At 43.6% G+C, this 16,018-nt stretch overlaps 1 protein-coding gene across 4 annotated transcripts in view; it reads right to left on the bottom strand.

Moving 5' to 3' along the window:
* Positions 1-16,018, bottom strand: part of TBC1D8 (TBC1 domain family member 8) — an 86,475-nt gene that overhangs the window by 17,710 nt on the left and 52,747 nt on the right. For all 4 annotated transcript variants that reach the window (XM_075061196.1, XM_032793923.2, XM_032793922.2 and 1 more), the window contains exons 6-7: positions 5,510-5,717; positions 3,715-3,909 (exon numbers count right to left, since the gene is read on the bottom strand). In XM_075061196.1, coding sequence (XP_074917297.1) covers positions 3,715-3,909; positions 5,510-5,717 — 403 coding nt within the window. The remainder of the gene's footprint in view (positions 1-3,714; positions 3,910-5,509; positions 5,718-16,018) is intronic.

Genomic DNA, 16,018 nt, shown 5'->3' on the forward strand with positions numbered 1-16,018 from the left:
TAGTAGACTTTACAACTGTGCTACTCCATAGTCTGGATTTAGCGGGGAGACTCCCAGGTTTTTATAAACTGCCCCAACACCCCAGTGCGGTAGCCAGAGCTCCAGGACAGACACATACAGATCATCCCACATCTCCCAAAGCTGCGTTCCAAGTGGGACTGTCGTGCAGATAGTGGAAAGTTAGCTATGGTGAGGCCTTAGGAGGTAACCAAGCAGCAGGCCAGGATTCAGCCTGTGGCAGGTCAGTTTTCACATCAAATAATTAGTGAATTTTTGGAGTAACAGAAACAGTTAATTAATTGAAGGGACTGGGGCAGGATGGCTGATTTTAGAACAGAGTGAGGATTCATTTAAGGAAAAGACTGATTTTTCATGTATGAAATAGAAAATGTGCAAGAAGCACAAAAGGGGCCACCCAGGAGATTGGGATGGGGAGGAATAACATAGGAAAGTGACCAAGGAGAAGCCTGAAGGCTCCATGATGTGAAGGAAGGGAAGTTCTCCACAACCTTATTCCTCAGTGGGGAGTCAGAGGCTATGTCTTCACTACCTGCCGTATCGGCGGGTAGCAATCGATTTCTCGGGGATCGATATATAGCGTCTCATCTAAATGCGATATATCGATCCCCGAATGCACTCCTGTCGACTCCGGAACTCCACCGGAGCGAGCAGCGGTAGCGGAGTCGACAGGGGGAGCCGCAGACGTCGATCCCGCGCCATGAGGATGGTAGGTAATTCGATCTAAGATACTTCGACTTCAGCTACGTTATTCACGTAGCTGAAGTTGCGTATCTTAGATCGATCCCCTCCCCTAGTGTAGACCAGCCCAGAGTGTGTGAGATGCCTCCTACAGACATGAAGGGAGGGGTGGAAACGCCTCTTCCTGAAAAATGCTGGGTTCCTGGCAGCTTAGTTGAATCCCAAGTCTTTAAGGCCATGAGAACTGACACTCAGACTGAAACTGCCTGTAATTCTCAGGGATATTAAAGTGCCATGATCTGCCCTGCACTTCCCCTTGAGATTCCTAGAGTCCCAACTTTTTTCCCCCAGGCCTGTCCCAGGAAAACCTTTTGAAATTTAAGCAGCTATGCTCTCATGAGAACATAAGAATGGCCATACAGGGTCAGAACAAAGGTCCATCCAACCCAGTATCCTGTCTACCAACAGTGGTCATTGCCAGGTGCCCCAGAGAGAGTGAACCTAACAGGTAATGATCAAGTGATCTCTCTCCTGTCATCCATCTCCACCCTCTGACAGAGCTAGAGACATCATTCCTTACCCATCCTGGCTAATAGCCATTAATGGACTTAACATCCATGAATTTATCCCGTTCTCTTTTAAACCCTGTTATAGTCCTAGTCTTCACAACCTCCTCAGGTAAGGAGTTCCACAAGTTGACTGTGTGCTGTGTGAAGAATTTCCTTTTATTTGTTTAAAACCTGCTGCCAATTAATTTCATTTGGTGGCCCCTAGTTCTTATATTACGGGAACAAGTAAATAACTTTCTTATTCACTTTCTCCACATCACTCATGATTTTATATACCTCTATCATATCCCCCTTAGTCTCCTCTTTTCCAAGCTGAAAAGTCCTAGCCTCTTTAATCTCTCCTCATAATGGGACCCATTCCAAACCCCTAATCATTTAGTTGCCCTTCTCTGAACCTTTTCTAATGCCAGTATATCTTTTTTGAGATGAGGAGACCACATCTGTACACAGTATTCAAGATGTGGGCGTACCATGGATTTATATAAGGGCAATAAGATATTCTCCGTCTTATTCTCTATCCCTTTTTAATGATTCCTAAACATCCTGTTTGCTTTTTTGACTGCCGCTGCACACTGCGTGGACGTCTTCAGAGAAACTATCCACGATGACTCCAAGATCTTTTTCCTGATTAGTTGTAGCTAAATTAGCCCCCATCATATTGTATGTATAGTTGGGGTTATTTTTCCCATGTGCATTACTTTACATTTATCCACATTAAATTTCATTTGCCATTTTGTTGCCCAATCACTTAGTTTTTGTGAGATCTTTTTGAAGTTCTTCACAGTCTGCTTTGGTCTTAACTATCTTGAGCAGTTTAGTATCATCTGCAAACTTTGCCACCTCACTTTCTACCCATTTCTCCAGATCATTTATGAATAAGTTGAATAGGACTGGTCCTAGGACTGACCCCTGGGGAACACCACTAGTTACCCTCTCCATTCTGAAAATTTACCATTTATTCCTACCCTTTGTTCCCTGTCTTTTTAAGCAGTTCTTAATCGATGAAAAGGACCTTCCTCTCTTATCCCATGACAACTTAATGGTTATGTAAGGAGCCTTTGGTGAGGGACCTTGTTAAAGGCTTTCTGGAAATCTAAGTACAACTATGTCCACTGGATCCCCCTTGTCCACATGTTTGTGGATCCCCCTTGTCCACATGTTTGTTGACCCCTTCAAAGAACTCTAATTGATTAGTAAGACATGATTTCCCCTTACAGAAACCATGCTGACTTTTGCCCAACAATTTATGTTCTTCTACGTGTCTGATAATTTTATAGAAGAACATAATCCTTCAGCAAGTACTTGTTATCTGTCACTCAGTGTTTCTTAGCTTCCTGGTTAAATATTGAGCATTTTTGGTCCTGCACAAAGAATACAATACAGTAGAAAAGAATTTACTATAGGTTAATTCAAAAGATACTGTACCAAACGCACAGTTAATTAGCCTACAGTTTATAAACACCATAGGAAAAAATTGTTACATTAATCCACAAGAAGTTACTAGTAAATTGTAAATCACAGAATCATAGAAACACAGGACTGTCAGGGATCTCGTCAGAACATCTAGTCCAGTCCCCAGCACTGAGGCAGAACTAAATTTCTAGACCATCCCAAAGAGATGTTTGTCTAACCTGTTCTCAAAAGCCTTCAATGGCGGAGATTCCACAACCTCCCTTGGTAATTTGTTCAAGTGCTTAACATCTAACATCCAAACATCTAACCTAAATCTCTATTACTGCATTTTAAGCCTATTACTTCTTGTCCTGCCTTCCGTGGCTAAGGAAAACAATTTATTATTCTCCTTTTCTTAACAATCTTTTACGTAGTAGGAGACTATTATCATATTTCCCCCTCATTCTCTTAAACAAACCCAGTTTTTTCAATCTTTCCTCATAGGTCATGTTTTCTAGACCTTTAATAATTTTTGCTGATCTCCTCTGGACTTTTTCCAATTTGTCCACACCTTGCCCAAAGTGTGGTGCCCAGAACTGAACATAATAGTCCAGCTGAGGCCTTATCAGCACTGTGTAGAGTGGAAGAATTTCTTCTTGTGTCTTGCTCTCAACACTCCTGTTAACACACCCCAGAATGATGTTAGCGTTTTTTGCAACAGTATTACATTGTTGCCTCATATTTAGGTGGTGATCCACTATAACCCCTAGATCCTTTCCTGCAGTTCTCCTTCCTAAGCAGTCATTTCACATTTTGTATCTGTGCAATTGATAATTCCTTCTTAAGTGCAGTACTTTGCATTTGGCTTTATTGAATGTTATCCTATTTATTTCAGACCATTTCTACAGTTTGTCACCGTCATTTCAAATTCTAATTCTGTCCTTAATCACAGGCTTCTGATCAATTTTCTGCTCCAGTTATGATTTTAGGAGATGCAGGACAAAAGGCTAAGTATCATCATCATGCAATTCGAAACAGATCAAAAGTTTAGTACCGTTTCTTTTTTTTCCAAGCAGTTACAGAGCACTGGGTTGCTGGTGTTGACTTGTTTTAGTCTCAGAAGCAGGTTCTCCACCAAGCTATCCCTGTCCTTCAACTCAATGAACTGAAAGGCCATCTTGCTCCTTATACTAATAATGATGGGATTGGGAAGGAGACTAGTGTCCTCCATCTTCTCTATACTAACCACCTATTCCAAAAACATGACAGAAAATGTATTAGCCACCATTCAAATACACTCCCTGATATACTGTACATGCACTGAAATGTACATAAAGGGATATAGTTCTTTGAACACCGATATTAAAGATGACTATTCAGATTGTCTAAATGGTCAGATACATGCTAAAGCTCAAGATTGAATAAAGTTTCTTTACTTTAGACAGATGACCTTACCTCCTTCAGTTTAAAGATTTTCAAGAGAAACTTGTGATTTTGAATGCTCAACTTCAGATATCTTAAAGAAGCCTGATTTTCAAAAATCTGAGCACCTGCCTTCTGAAGTTCAAGCCAGATTAAGGTGTCTCAAACTGGGCACTCAAAATCATTACGCTATTTTTTAAAATCTTGGCAAACAGCTATGGTTTTGCTGACATTCAAAACAACAATTGGAATGGGATAACATAACCAAATTATTGAGGAAATATGGCATTTCTTCCCAATAGTATTGAATTAAGTTTTTAACCCTGTGAGCATAACAGTTTTGATAGATATAAAATTAAAAAGCCGCTGTCTCCAATTATGTACATTACATCACTTGTTTTCAGATGCTGTGTCACTACAAGTCACTGCTAGGGTCAGGATATCACTCAAAAGTTGCTGCTATTTGTTCAAGATGAAAGCAGAGCTTCATCATTAAGAGATCACAACTGCAGCAGAGGGATTGAAAAAAAATCTTTAAAAACCAAACAGCATCCCACTCCAGTGCATTTAAAACAGGTGCCTGGCAGTTATTACTTGCCATCTATGAGCCAGACAAAGGCTAAATGAAGTATATTGAAATGCTCATAATACTTGAAGGACAGACTTTTTGCAGTGAGGGGAAAATGCCACTTAATTCTGCTGAAAGAAGAAACCAAATTCTATTGATTCAATATCAGTGTCCTGAGAAGTTAATTTTGTCTACAAAAATCTCCTTTAGATAAAAACGTACAAATCTTTTTTAAAAGACGGACTATCATGTCTGTGTTGGAGACCTGTGCGTCAGCACCGCCTCCAGAGCGCCCTGCTTCCCTCAGCTCCACAGGACAATCTATTGCCAATCAGTAGTTCCTTGCGTGTGATGGAGGGAAAGATGCCATTGTATCTTATCTGCATGTGTTTTCAGCACCCAATGGGGCCCCATCCTTGAAATCTTTGGGTGCTACCACAGTTAATAAAATAAATAAAACTGGCACTCCCTCTTTCCATACCTCTACCTTGGGACTTGCCCAGTTCTCACCCCCCATGCCCACTGAGGGGGGATTGGGAGAATTTAGGCCACAGTTACTGTCAACAGCAATTATTCCTTGGACAGATCAATATGTTGTTTTGCAAGGTACCTTTCTCTTACATCACACTGTATTAATCAGCAACACTACTCTGAGAAACGCGTTGTCTCACCAAACTGCTACATAGGAATTAATCTGCTAACGAAGATAAGAACAAAACATAGTGCAACTCTCCTCCACACATGCACATCTCCTCCTGATTGAAAACAACTGTTTTTCAGCAAAGAAAATGGTCAGCAGCAGTTTGGATCAGCAAAAAACAAGCACAGTGTAAAATTAAATTCAAACAGCAGACCCTACCTCTCTAAGGGGGATGTGAACATTACAACACCCACTTTCTTTGCTGGCAAAACAGATATAGCTGTCTGAAGTATACATCCTTCCTGCTGTGTGACAGCGACTGAATGGAGTCCACAGAGAACAGTCTGCAACTTCATGTAGCTTCTCCTTCCCCGGCAGTCTGAAAAAGGCCCGAAAGAACTCATTCTGTGCTCTAGCTTCGAGATCCCTTATGAAAAAAAAGAAAGAGGGGGATAGAGGGAGAAATAAAAAATCTTGAAACCTAATATCCGAGCTTCCTTTCCAAAAGTAACATTAAAAAAGAAATAGCAATCATTAAGAATAAGTAATGTAGAGTAAAACTGCTACAACAGCAATCTTGCCAACCTGATCTTTGTGTGACTGTAGAACGCTGTAAAGGTGGCAACTTCTAAGTACACCTCTACCTCGATATAACGCTGTCCTCAGGAGCCAAAAAATCTTATGCGTTATATGTGAAACCGCGTTATATCAAACTTGCTTTGATTTACCGGAGTGCGTAGCCCTGCCCCTCCGGAGCGCCGCTTTACCACGTTATATCCGAATTTGTGTTATATTGGGTCACGTTATATCAGGGTAGAGGTGTACAAAGAATTTAGCAATTGCTCACTTTTGACAAGTAACCTAAAAACAGTATTACTACCTGTTAAGAAAGGAACACACACAAATTAATTTAAGTTGTCCCTTAGTTTTCAGTGTGCCACAGGTTTTTGTATGGGAAATGAGCACTAGAGGTGCAGGGGAGGGGACAAAGGGTAAAGCATATGACAGCTGGAACTTGCCATTCAGGGAAGCAGCTTTGATTTTGGGCACCCAGAAGACAACCAAGGGCTATCAGTATATTCTCCCCTTTTACCTCAAGGACAAAGAGGATTAATTTATCATGATTATTATTATTATTATTGAGTGGGTGGAGGTCTTTAATTCCTCATTCAATATTTATCAGCATTATCTGCTCCACTGCCACCTGATTCTTGCCTCCACACACCCCAAAAGTGATAGAAAAGCACATTAACTTGATACTCCTGCTAAAAAATTCAGCAGTGAAATTGTTAACTATACTGACATTTAAACTGTCGTCATTAAACTTCAGAGCTGACAGCCACTGAGATGAATTAGAATAGTTCAAAATTCAGAGCAATTTTTGGGGCCATTTTGCAAATTCAGACAGGCATAATGGCATCAGATACATTCAGACTGAATTTAGAAGATTTCCTTTCTCCCCTACCCCCAAACCATGAAGGCGAGAGACAATTTATGTAAATAAACATTTAACTTTTGCATGGAGATGCAATTACTTTAAACGAGGAATTACATAGCCATTTATATTTTATAAATTACATTATAAACAAGGCCCAGCTCATTACACCATGTTGTGGTAGTATCAGTGAACCACAGCCCTGATATTCTGAGGATTTCCAAGAAAACAGTCATAATTCATACTTATTTGTTGGCATTACATTTCTGACAATTAAGTCCTATTATTCTCCTTGTTGTGAATGAGTTTCTCCAACACAACTCACGTAGGGGGAAACAAGGCTTGTCTTTGTTCCACTGAAAGAATGCGAAACATGAGCTGACCTATGGAGCATGGAGCTCCCCACTGCCACACTACAGCAAGCCAAGGAAGAACAAGTGAAAAAACAGTCTCTCCGCGTTACTTCGGAATAAAGGCTACGGTCTGGACACCTCTTTCTCTTTTAATAAATAACAATTTCCCTTTTTACTGAATGTTTAACTGTAGAAAAAATGAAGCCTGGTGAAGTGAGGAGGCAGAGCGGAGAGCAAGTTGGATAAGGGGAAAGGAAACTCTAAAGATAATAAACAACAGAAACAACAGAATGGACTTGACCAGTGTTTCTGACCCACTATCTTCAGTAATAATGTTATCCCAGGAAAACAGACAAAAAAGCTCTATTCTGTTAAAAATAATAAGGAGAGGTACTCTTTACAAAGCAAGCCAAAAGCTTTCTTGAGACTTACATTTCCATAGCAAAAGAAAAAAACTTGGACAAGCACATGCAAGTGCATGCAACAATCTGCTATTTTGACTAAGCTGGGTCAGGATATGCCTCTCTGTTAGCTCAGCACAAAAATATTTTCCACTTCTGTACAACACAGATGAGTGTTAATGATAACATCCACCATCGTTCTATATATGGTTGTTTTCTCCAGTTATTGTGCTGAGAAGGTAAGTTCCCTCCTGATGCTATCACTTCTCATGCTTTGCGAATTGTTGTATTAAAGTTAATTATAATAAAGCAACTGCCCTGCTGTGCTTAGAGCTGCTTACTGTTTAAAATATGACCATGCTAAGTACTGTACTCTACAATCCCTATGATGATGCACTCCCTTGATAAGCTGTGACTCACAGAGGTGAGAAAGGGTTAGTGGTCCAAACCTGGGGTCATTTGAGCAAAGGGTCCAAGAGATTATAGCCAATCTCAAAAGCCAACTTTTTATAAAAACACCTGGTTCTAACTTATTTTTCTGCACACCGGGGGGCTCAAACTATTATTCTAATCCTCCTAACACTGATCTCAGCCACCCAGGATTTATCCCACCTAATGCCTGGCATCCATTGCCTCTTTGGGAAGTTATACTGAAGGGTACAGTTTATAAATCCAGATTGGCATGTGCCTAAAAGGGTGAAATGTGCAGGTGCAGCAAGATTAGAGCTCTGCTGAAGCCAGAGGATTTGCAGGGAGTCTTTTCACAATAACTGGGTGCCTCAGGGTGACCTGCTTGGGGTCACTGAACCTGAGCCACTCCTATGCAGTGCAAGTTCAAGCCCTACTGCCTAGCAGGTTTGAGAGAATGCGTCTTCTGCCCATTCCTTACTCTCTACCTGCATTCGGCAATGTTTTCCCCCTAAAGGTGTCCCCAAAGACCAATATTTAGGGAAGAGACCATCAAACGCCAAAACCAAAGAACTCAATTATTCTCTTATCTCTAGTTCACATGCCTCAGTGCTATTATTTCAGGTCACGTTAATCTCCATGGAATGTTCTCCTTCAGCTGCGTTCATCATATTGAGATCAATGGTCCGCTTCATGACTCTCTGAGCCTCCTGATGCAGGCGGATGGATGGAGCCTCTTCCCCATAAACTCGGCCCAGATTTGGAGGAGGGACTCAGCATCTCCCTGCCTCCAGCTGGTACATACCTTCTTCATCTCCCCACGGCCCCTCCAAGCTTACCAGAAACATGGAGGGTGCAGCTGGCATGTGGAGGTGCTCAGTGCAGTAGGAGTTGGGGGGGGAGGGGGGCTTGGAGCAGTTGGGGTGGGGGTGGTCGGAGCCATTGGCATGATGAAGGAATATTGGAGCAGTGAGGAGGAGAGTCTGAGCAGCTGGAGGGAATACAGGGTGTGTCAAAGCAGAGAAGGAGAATGTGGGCGGATGTTGGAGCAGCAGAGGGAAGAATGGAATGAAAATAAGGGGGTCAGAGCTGTGTATTGGGGCATGCTGCGGAGGTTCATCTATCCCTCAAAATCACCCACATCCATGCATCCCCAATGTCTGCCTCCTCTCTCCAGTGACTCCACGCTAGTTCCTGCAGCCTCTCGACAGCTCCTCCACTTGTGGGTCCTGTACCAGCACCATCTTCTCTCTGCGAAGGAGGGAGAGCCAGCCCTGCTGTACAGGCAGAGAGATGAGTCAGGGCAGTGAAGGGACCAACATGGAGCCAGTGCATTCTGTGCCAGGATAATCATACCCAAGGAGCCAGAGGCACTGAAGGGGAGCAGCTGGGCTCTGGTACATGATGGTGCTGAAAATTATTTGTTTTAAATTATGGAAATTAAATGCCCCAAAACTTCATTAATGGTTAGTTAAGGTTCCCTGGTGGTGTCTTGTGCCCTTCCACAACAGGGAGAGTGGCTAAACTTCTAGAAACCAGGAAATACTAAGTAAAGTAATACGGACCACTCCTGCAACACCCTGCTGCTCCACTCCCAGCCCCTGGAGCTGGCAGGAGCCACTGAAAGGGGGGTGGCAAAGGTTAAACTACCAAGAGAAGTGGTAGATTCTTCGTCTCTTCAAATCAAGACTGGGTGCTTTAGTCTACCACATATAGTAGGCTCAATACAGCAGTAACTGGAATTCTCTGGCCTGTGTTATACATGAGGTGAAGCTAGACCATCAAATGGTCTCTTCTCACCTTAAAAATCTAGGCGTCTATAGTACGCAGACAGAGGAAGAACAAAGAGAATGCTCCATTGTTTGTTATATCTTCTACAGCTTTGAGTTCCAGCATTTATCTGCATGCACTCCAGCTGCATTCCTTGAGCTAGGTGTAACCTGTACTGAATGGTGGAAGGATTAGTTGGAGCAGATTGGTAAGAGCTGTCACTATGATATGAACAGAACCACATGTATACAGAGAGAGATCAGTTATGCTTTATGTCAATGATCAATTCTGTAGGTTGGGTCAGCAGAGGTGCACAGGGTTGTCTTTTTCCCAGGGGGACTGTCAACAGTCTGACATACACAATAGTGGTCTCTGGGGCTTAGAGAGGGGTAAGCGAAGGCAAGGTCTCAGAAGGAATCTTCAGAGCAAGTGGGGAAAGAAGTTGGAACACATAGCAAGCCTGGCATGGTTTGAGTGGAGTAGGCTCAGTGTAGGAGTGTAGCCCAGATGCAGGTAGTTCCTGTTTGTGACACCTGACCTGAACCCAAGTTTTGCTTTATGCCATGCCTACATTACAGGCATTACAGTGACACAGCTGCAGCACTACAGCTGAGCTGCGGTAGCGTCATAGGCGACAACTTCTGATCTCGTCGGTGGGTGCTCAACTCCCCTCTGCCCCGGCCTCATCCTGACTCCACGCCTGCCCCGCCCCCATTCCAACCCCTTCCCCAAAGGGTCCGCCCCAACTACACCCCCTCCCTGCCCTTATTCCGACTCCTTCCCCAAATCCTTGCCCCGGCCCCACTTCTTCCCCATCTCCTCCCTTAGGCGCACCACATTCCCATTCCTTCCCTCCCTCCCAGAGTGGCCAAACAGCTGTTTGGTGGCGACCAGGCGGGAAACGCTGGGAGGTAGGTGGAGGAGCAGGGACATGGAGCACTCAGGGGAGAAGGTGAGGCAGGGGGTGAAGGGAGCTTGGCTGCCGGTTGGTGCAGAGCACCCACTAATTTTTCCCAGTGGGTGCTCCAGCCCCAGAGCAACCATGGAGTCGGTGCCTATGGGTAGCGTAGACACTTCCTACCGCAACAGAAGAGGTTTTTCTCATTGCTCTAGGTAATCCACCTCTCTTAGGTCGACAAAAAAATTCCTCCATCAACCTAGCGGCATCTACACTGGGGAATGATCATATCCCTCGACCTGCTGGCAATGCCCCTACTTATACAGCCCAAAATGCCATTAGCCTTCTTGGCAACAAAGGCACACTGTTGACTCATATCCAGCTTCTCGTCCACCGTAACCCCAGGTCCTTTTCTGCAGAACTGCTTCCTAGCCATTCGGTCCCTAGTCTGTAACAGTGCATGGGATTCTTCCTTCCTTAGTGCAGGACTCTGCACTTGTCCTTGTTGAACCTCATCAGGTTTCTTTTGGCCCAGTCCTCTAATTTGTCTAGGTCCCTCTGTATCCTATCCCTACCGCTCCCAGCGTATCTACTCCCCTCCAAGTTATGTGTCATCTGCAAACTTGCTATGGCTCATAGACTCAATGACTCGTAGGTAAGAAGGGACCAATATGATCATCTAGTCTGACCACCTGCACAAAGCAGGCCACAGAACCCTACCCATACACTTTTATAACAACCCCTAACCATGACTGAGTTATTGAAGTCTCAAAATTGTGGTTGAAGACCTCAAGCTGCAGCAGAATACCAGCAAGTGACCACATGCCCCACGCTGCAGAGGAAGGCGAAAACCTCCAAGGCCACTGCCAATCCGCGCCTGGAGGAAAATTCCTTCCGACCCCAAATATGGCAATCACTAAACCCTGAGCATGTGGGCAAGACTCACAGCCAGCACCCAGGAAGAATTCTCGCACTAACTCAGATCCCATCCCATCCATCATCCCCTCACAGACCATTGAGCAGACTTATCTGCTGATAATCCAAGATCAGTTGCCAAATTAGACTATCCCATCATATCATCCCTCCATATACTTATCAACTCTTAGTCTTAAAGCCAGATAGTCTTTTGCCCCACTACTTCCCTCGGAAGGCTGTTCCAGAATTCACTCCCCTAATGTTAGAACCTTCATCTAATTTCAAGTCTAAACTTCCAATATCCAGTTTTACCCATTTGTCCTTGTGCCTACATTAGTACTAAGCTAATATTCCTCTCCCTCCCTAACGTTAATCCCCTGATATATTATATAGAGCAACGCATATCCCCGCAGCCTTCTTTTGCCAGGTTAAACAAGCCAAGCTCTTTGAGTCTCCTTTCAAAGCAGGTTTTCCATTCCTCGGATCATCCTAGTAGCCCGTCTCTGAACCTGTTCCAGTTTAATTCATCCTTCTTAAAACTGGGACACCAGAACTGCACACAAATTCCAGGTGGGTCTCACCAGCGCCTATATAATGGTACTAACACCTCTTATCCTTGCTGGAATACTCGTCTGATGCACCCTAAACCGCATTGCTTTGTTAACGGCCATATTGCATTGGCGGCTCATAGACATCCTGCTACAACCAATACCTCAGGTCCTTCTCTCTGTTGCTTCCAGCTGATCGCCCCAATGTATATCTAAATTCTATATTAATCCCTAAGTGCAGACCTTGCACTTTTCACTATATATTTCATCCTATTACTATACTCCAGTTTACAAGTGGTCCAGATCTTCCTGTATAGTATCCCGGTCCTTCTCCGTGTTAGCAAACCCCCCAGCTTGTGTCATCCGCAACTTATTAGCACATTCCGCTCTTTGTGCAAGGTCAGTAATAAAAGGTTAAATAAGATCGGTCCAAAACCGATCCTTGAGGGACTCCACTAGTAACCTCCTTCCAGCCTGACAGTTCACCCTTCAGTACGACCACTGGAGTCTCCCTTTAACCAGTTCCTTATCCACTTACAACTTTCATATTCACCCATCTTTCCAATTTAACTAACAGTTCCCATGTGACCGTGTCAAACGCCTTACTGAAATCAAGGTAAATTAGATCTACCGCATTTCCTTGTTTAAGTAATCTGTCACCTTCTCAAGAAGGAGATCAGGTTGGTTTGGACGATCTACCTTTTAGTAAATCCATGTTGCAATTCGTCCCAATTACATTGACCTCAATGTCCTTAATCTATTTCTCCTTTAAAATTTTTCCAAGACCTTACATACACAGACGTCAAGCTAAAGGGCTTATAGTTACCCGGATCACGTTTTTCCCTTTCTTGAAGATAGGAACTACGTTAGCAATTTCCAGTCGTACGGTACAACCCCCGAGTTTACCGATTGATTCAAAATTCCGCTAACGGCTCGCAATTTCATGCCCATTCCTTTAATATCCTTGGTAGGAGATTGTCCGGCCCTCCGATTTTGTCCATTAAGCTGTTCAAGTTTGGCCTTACCTCAGATGCGGTAATATCCACCTCCATATCCTCATTCCGTTATCATCCCATCATCCCTAAACTCCTCACTAGTCTTATAAAGACTGAGGCAAAGTACTTATTTAGATATTGGGCCATGCTAGGTTATCCTTAACCTCCATTCCATCCTCCAGTGTATAGCGGCCGCCACTTCTTCTTCCTTTGTTTTCTTCTTATTTGATGGCTGTAGAACCTTTACTCCTGGTTTAATTCCCTTGGCAAGGTCCAGTTCTACATGGCTTTTAGCCTTCCTCATTATATCTACATGTTCTGACCTCATAAGGTAGCTTCCCTGCTAATCCCTTTCTTCCACTCCCTGTAAGCTTTCTGCTTTCCTAATCCTCTCTGAGATGCTTGCTCATCCAGCTGGGCCTATAACTCCTGCCATGGTTTTTTCCCCTTCTTGGGATGCAGACTCCGACAGTTTCCGCAGCTGCGACTTTAAAAGTAATTCCAGGCCTTCTCTGCATTTAAATCCACAAGTTCCTCCGTCCACTCCACTTCCCTAACTAATTTCCTTACTCTTTAAAATTAGCCTTGAGAAGTCAAAAACCCTAATCCCAGATCTACTTTGTTTATCCTTCCATCTAGTTTGAACTGAATCAGCTCATGATCACTCGAACCAAGGTCGTCCTCATCCACCATTTCTTCTACGAGGTCCTCACTGCTCACCAAAACCAAATCTAAAATGGCATCCCTCTTGTCAGTACTTCAACTACTTGGTGAAGAAATCCATCCGCTATCACATCCAGAAAAATCTGACCCCTATTATTCTTGCAAGCACTCGTCCTCCAGTCTATACTGGGAAGTTGAAGTCTCCCATGTCACACATTTCCCCTTAGTGTTTACTTCGTTAAAGACATTAAAGATCTTATCCATATCCAAATCAGATCCCGGCTGTCTGTAGCACACCCCGAGCACTATCTCAGGGGAGCTCTAGTAGCTTTTTACCCAGTGTGATTTTTGCCCAGACAGACTCTGTCTTATCCATTCCATCACTCTTATTTAATTACAGTTAACCCATCATTGATGTACAATGCTCTCCACCGTATCGGCGGATTACAATCAATTTCTCGGAATCGATATATCGCGTCTCATCTAGACGATATATCGATCCGAGCGCACTTATATCGATTCTGGAACTCCACAACCCACGAGTTCCGGAATCGACAGGAGGAGCTGCGCGACGTCATCCGCGCGCGGTGAGGAGGGTGAGTATCCCGATCTTAGATATTCGCACCTACGTTATTCATGTAGCTGAAGTTGCGTATTAAGATCGATTTTTCCCCGTAGTGTAGATCAACCATAGAGAGTGCAGTCCATGCCATCTTCCAGATCATTAATGAAGATATTGAACAAAACTGGCCCCAGGATCGACCTTGGGCACTCCACTTGAAACCAGCTGCCAACTAGACATGGAGCCATTGATCACTACCCGTTGAGCCGATGATCTAGCCAGCTTTCTATCCACCTTATAGTCAATCACCAGCCCATCCTACTTTAACTCTGGCAAGAATACTGTGGGAGACCGTGTCAAAAGCTTTGCTAAAGTCAGGAATAACACATCCACTGCTTTACCCTCATCCACAGACTCAGTATCTCCTCATAGAAGGCAATTAGGTTAGTCAGGTGACTTGCCCTTGGTGAACCCATGGTGACTGTTCCTGATCACTTTCCTCTCCCTAGGTGCTTCAGAATTGATTCCTTGAGGACCTGCTCCATGATTTTTCCAGGGACTGAGGTGAGGCTGACTGGTCTGTAGTTCCCCGGATCCTCCTCCTTCCCTTTTTGAAAGTGTGTGTTAGGCTGTCCTACAGTGCTCAGGTGTTCTATTCCACAAGTGTTGTGTAGCAACTGTGAGAGCAGATTGCTAGTATGTGAAGCAGTGCTTGAAGGGGGCAGAGTTAAATTTCCATTGCAGGTGTGGAAGATACCTTAACTTTGGATTTGCAGATTTTTGGAAGTTCAGCTACTTTCCACTTTAGGGACTGAAATGCGGCACGACTGGGCAAACTTTAGTATGTATAAATGAAGTTTTGGGGTACTGAAATTGCATGAGAATTTGAGAAAGTATTACATGGTGGGTGCAGTCTCTGTGTATATGGAGATTATATAGCTATGTATATGAACTCCCCACTATATAGTCGTGTTTACATGCACACAATACATAAATGTGCATTCATATCTGTAATATGGACAACTATTCACTGAAATTTAACAAAGACCACTTTGATGCCTGGAACATTAGGTTCTATCCACAAAGAAATAAGCAGCACTAGCTGCACCAATTTTAAAATCAGACTTTGGCTAACATGGGCTACACGTCCCCTGTTTTAGCATACACCAGAAAAGTGCATTAGAGCCAGTTTTCTAAATGTGATATTTATTGTTCCCCCTCTTCAAAACATGTCTCCCACATTCTGCAACACAGATGTCCACCCTGCACTGTGGGTAGTATAGGAACAGGTATCAAACACCTATGATAGTAAAATGTTAGTACAGGAGTATGTCAACACTTGCCTCTGGGCAACGCCGAGCAGCCTGAGTGTCTAATGCTGAGATGAGTCTTCATGCAATTTAGAAGTGCTCTGCCTTGTCTTCTACAAAACTGAAGCCTGAGCATTTATAAAATGTTACAGACAGCATCCAAGACAGCGGAAAACCTTAAGCTGGCTATGTTTAACACTGGCTGTCAAACATTGCTTTGCTCAATTTCATCCCTCCCTCCTAAACAGTGGCTGAACTCTGCCTGGCCACTGTGAACATGGCATAATTGTGTTCAACACCTGGCGTACAGGGTGCACCCAGCATCCGTTAGCACAAGATGATGAGCATACTGTCAGCAGGAGTTGAATATAGTATACCAAAAGAACAAGTGTTTCTGAATACTCTTTGTTTTGTCTTTTGGGGGGGGGGGGGCGGCACAGGGGGTAGGGCATGCCTGTGCTTTATCATTC

Source organism: Chelonoidis abingdonii, chromosome 1 (genome assembly GCF_003597395.2).
Source record: "Chelonoidis abingdonii isolate Lonesome George chromosome 1, CheloAbing_2.0, whole genome shotgun sequence".
NCBI classification, from domain to species: Eukaryota; Metazoa; Chordata; order Testudines; family Testudinidae; genus Chelonoidis; species Chelonoidis abingdonii.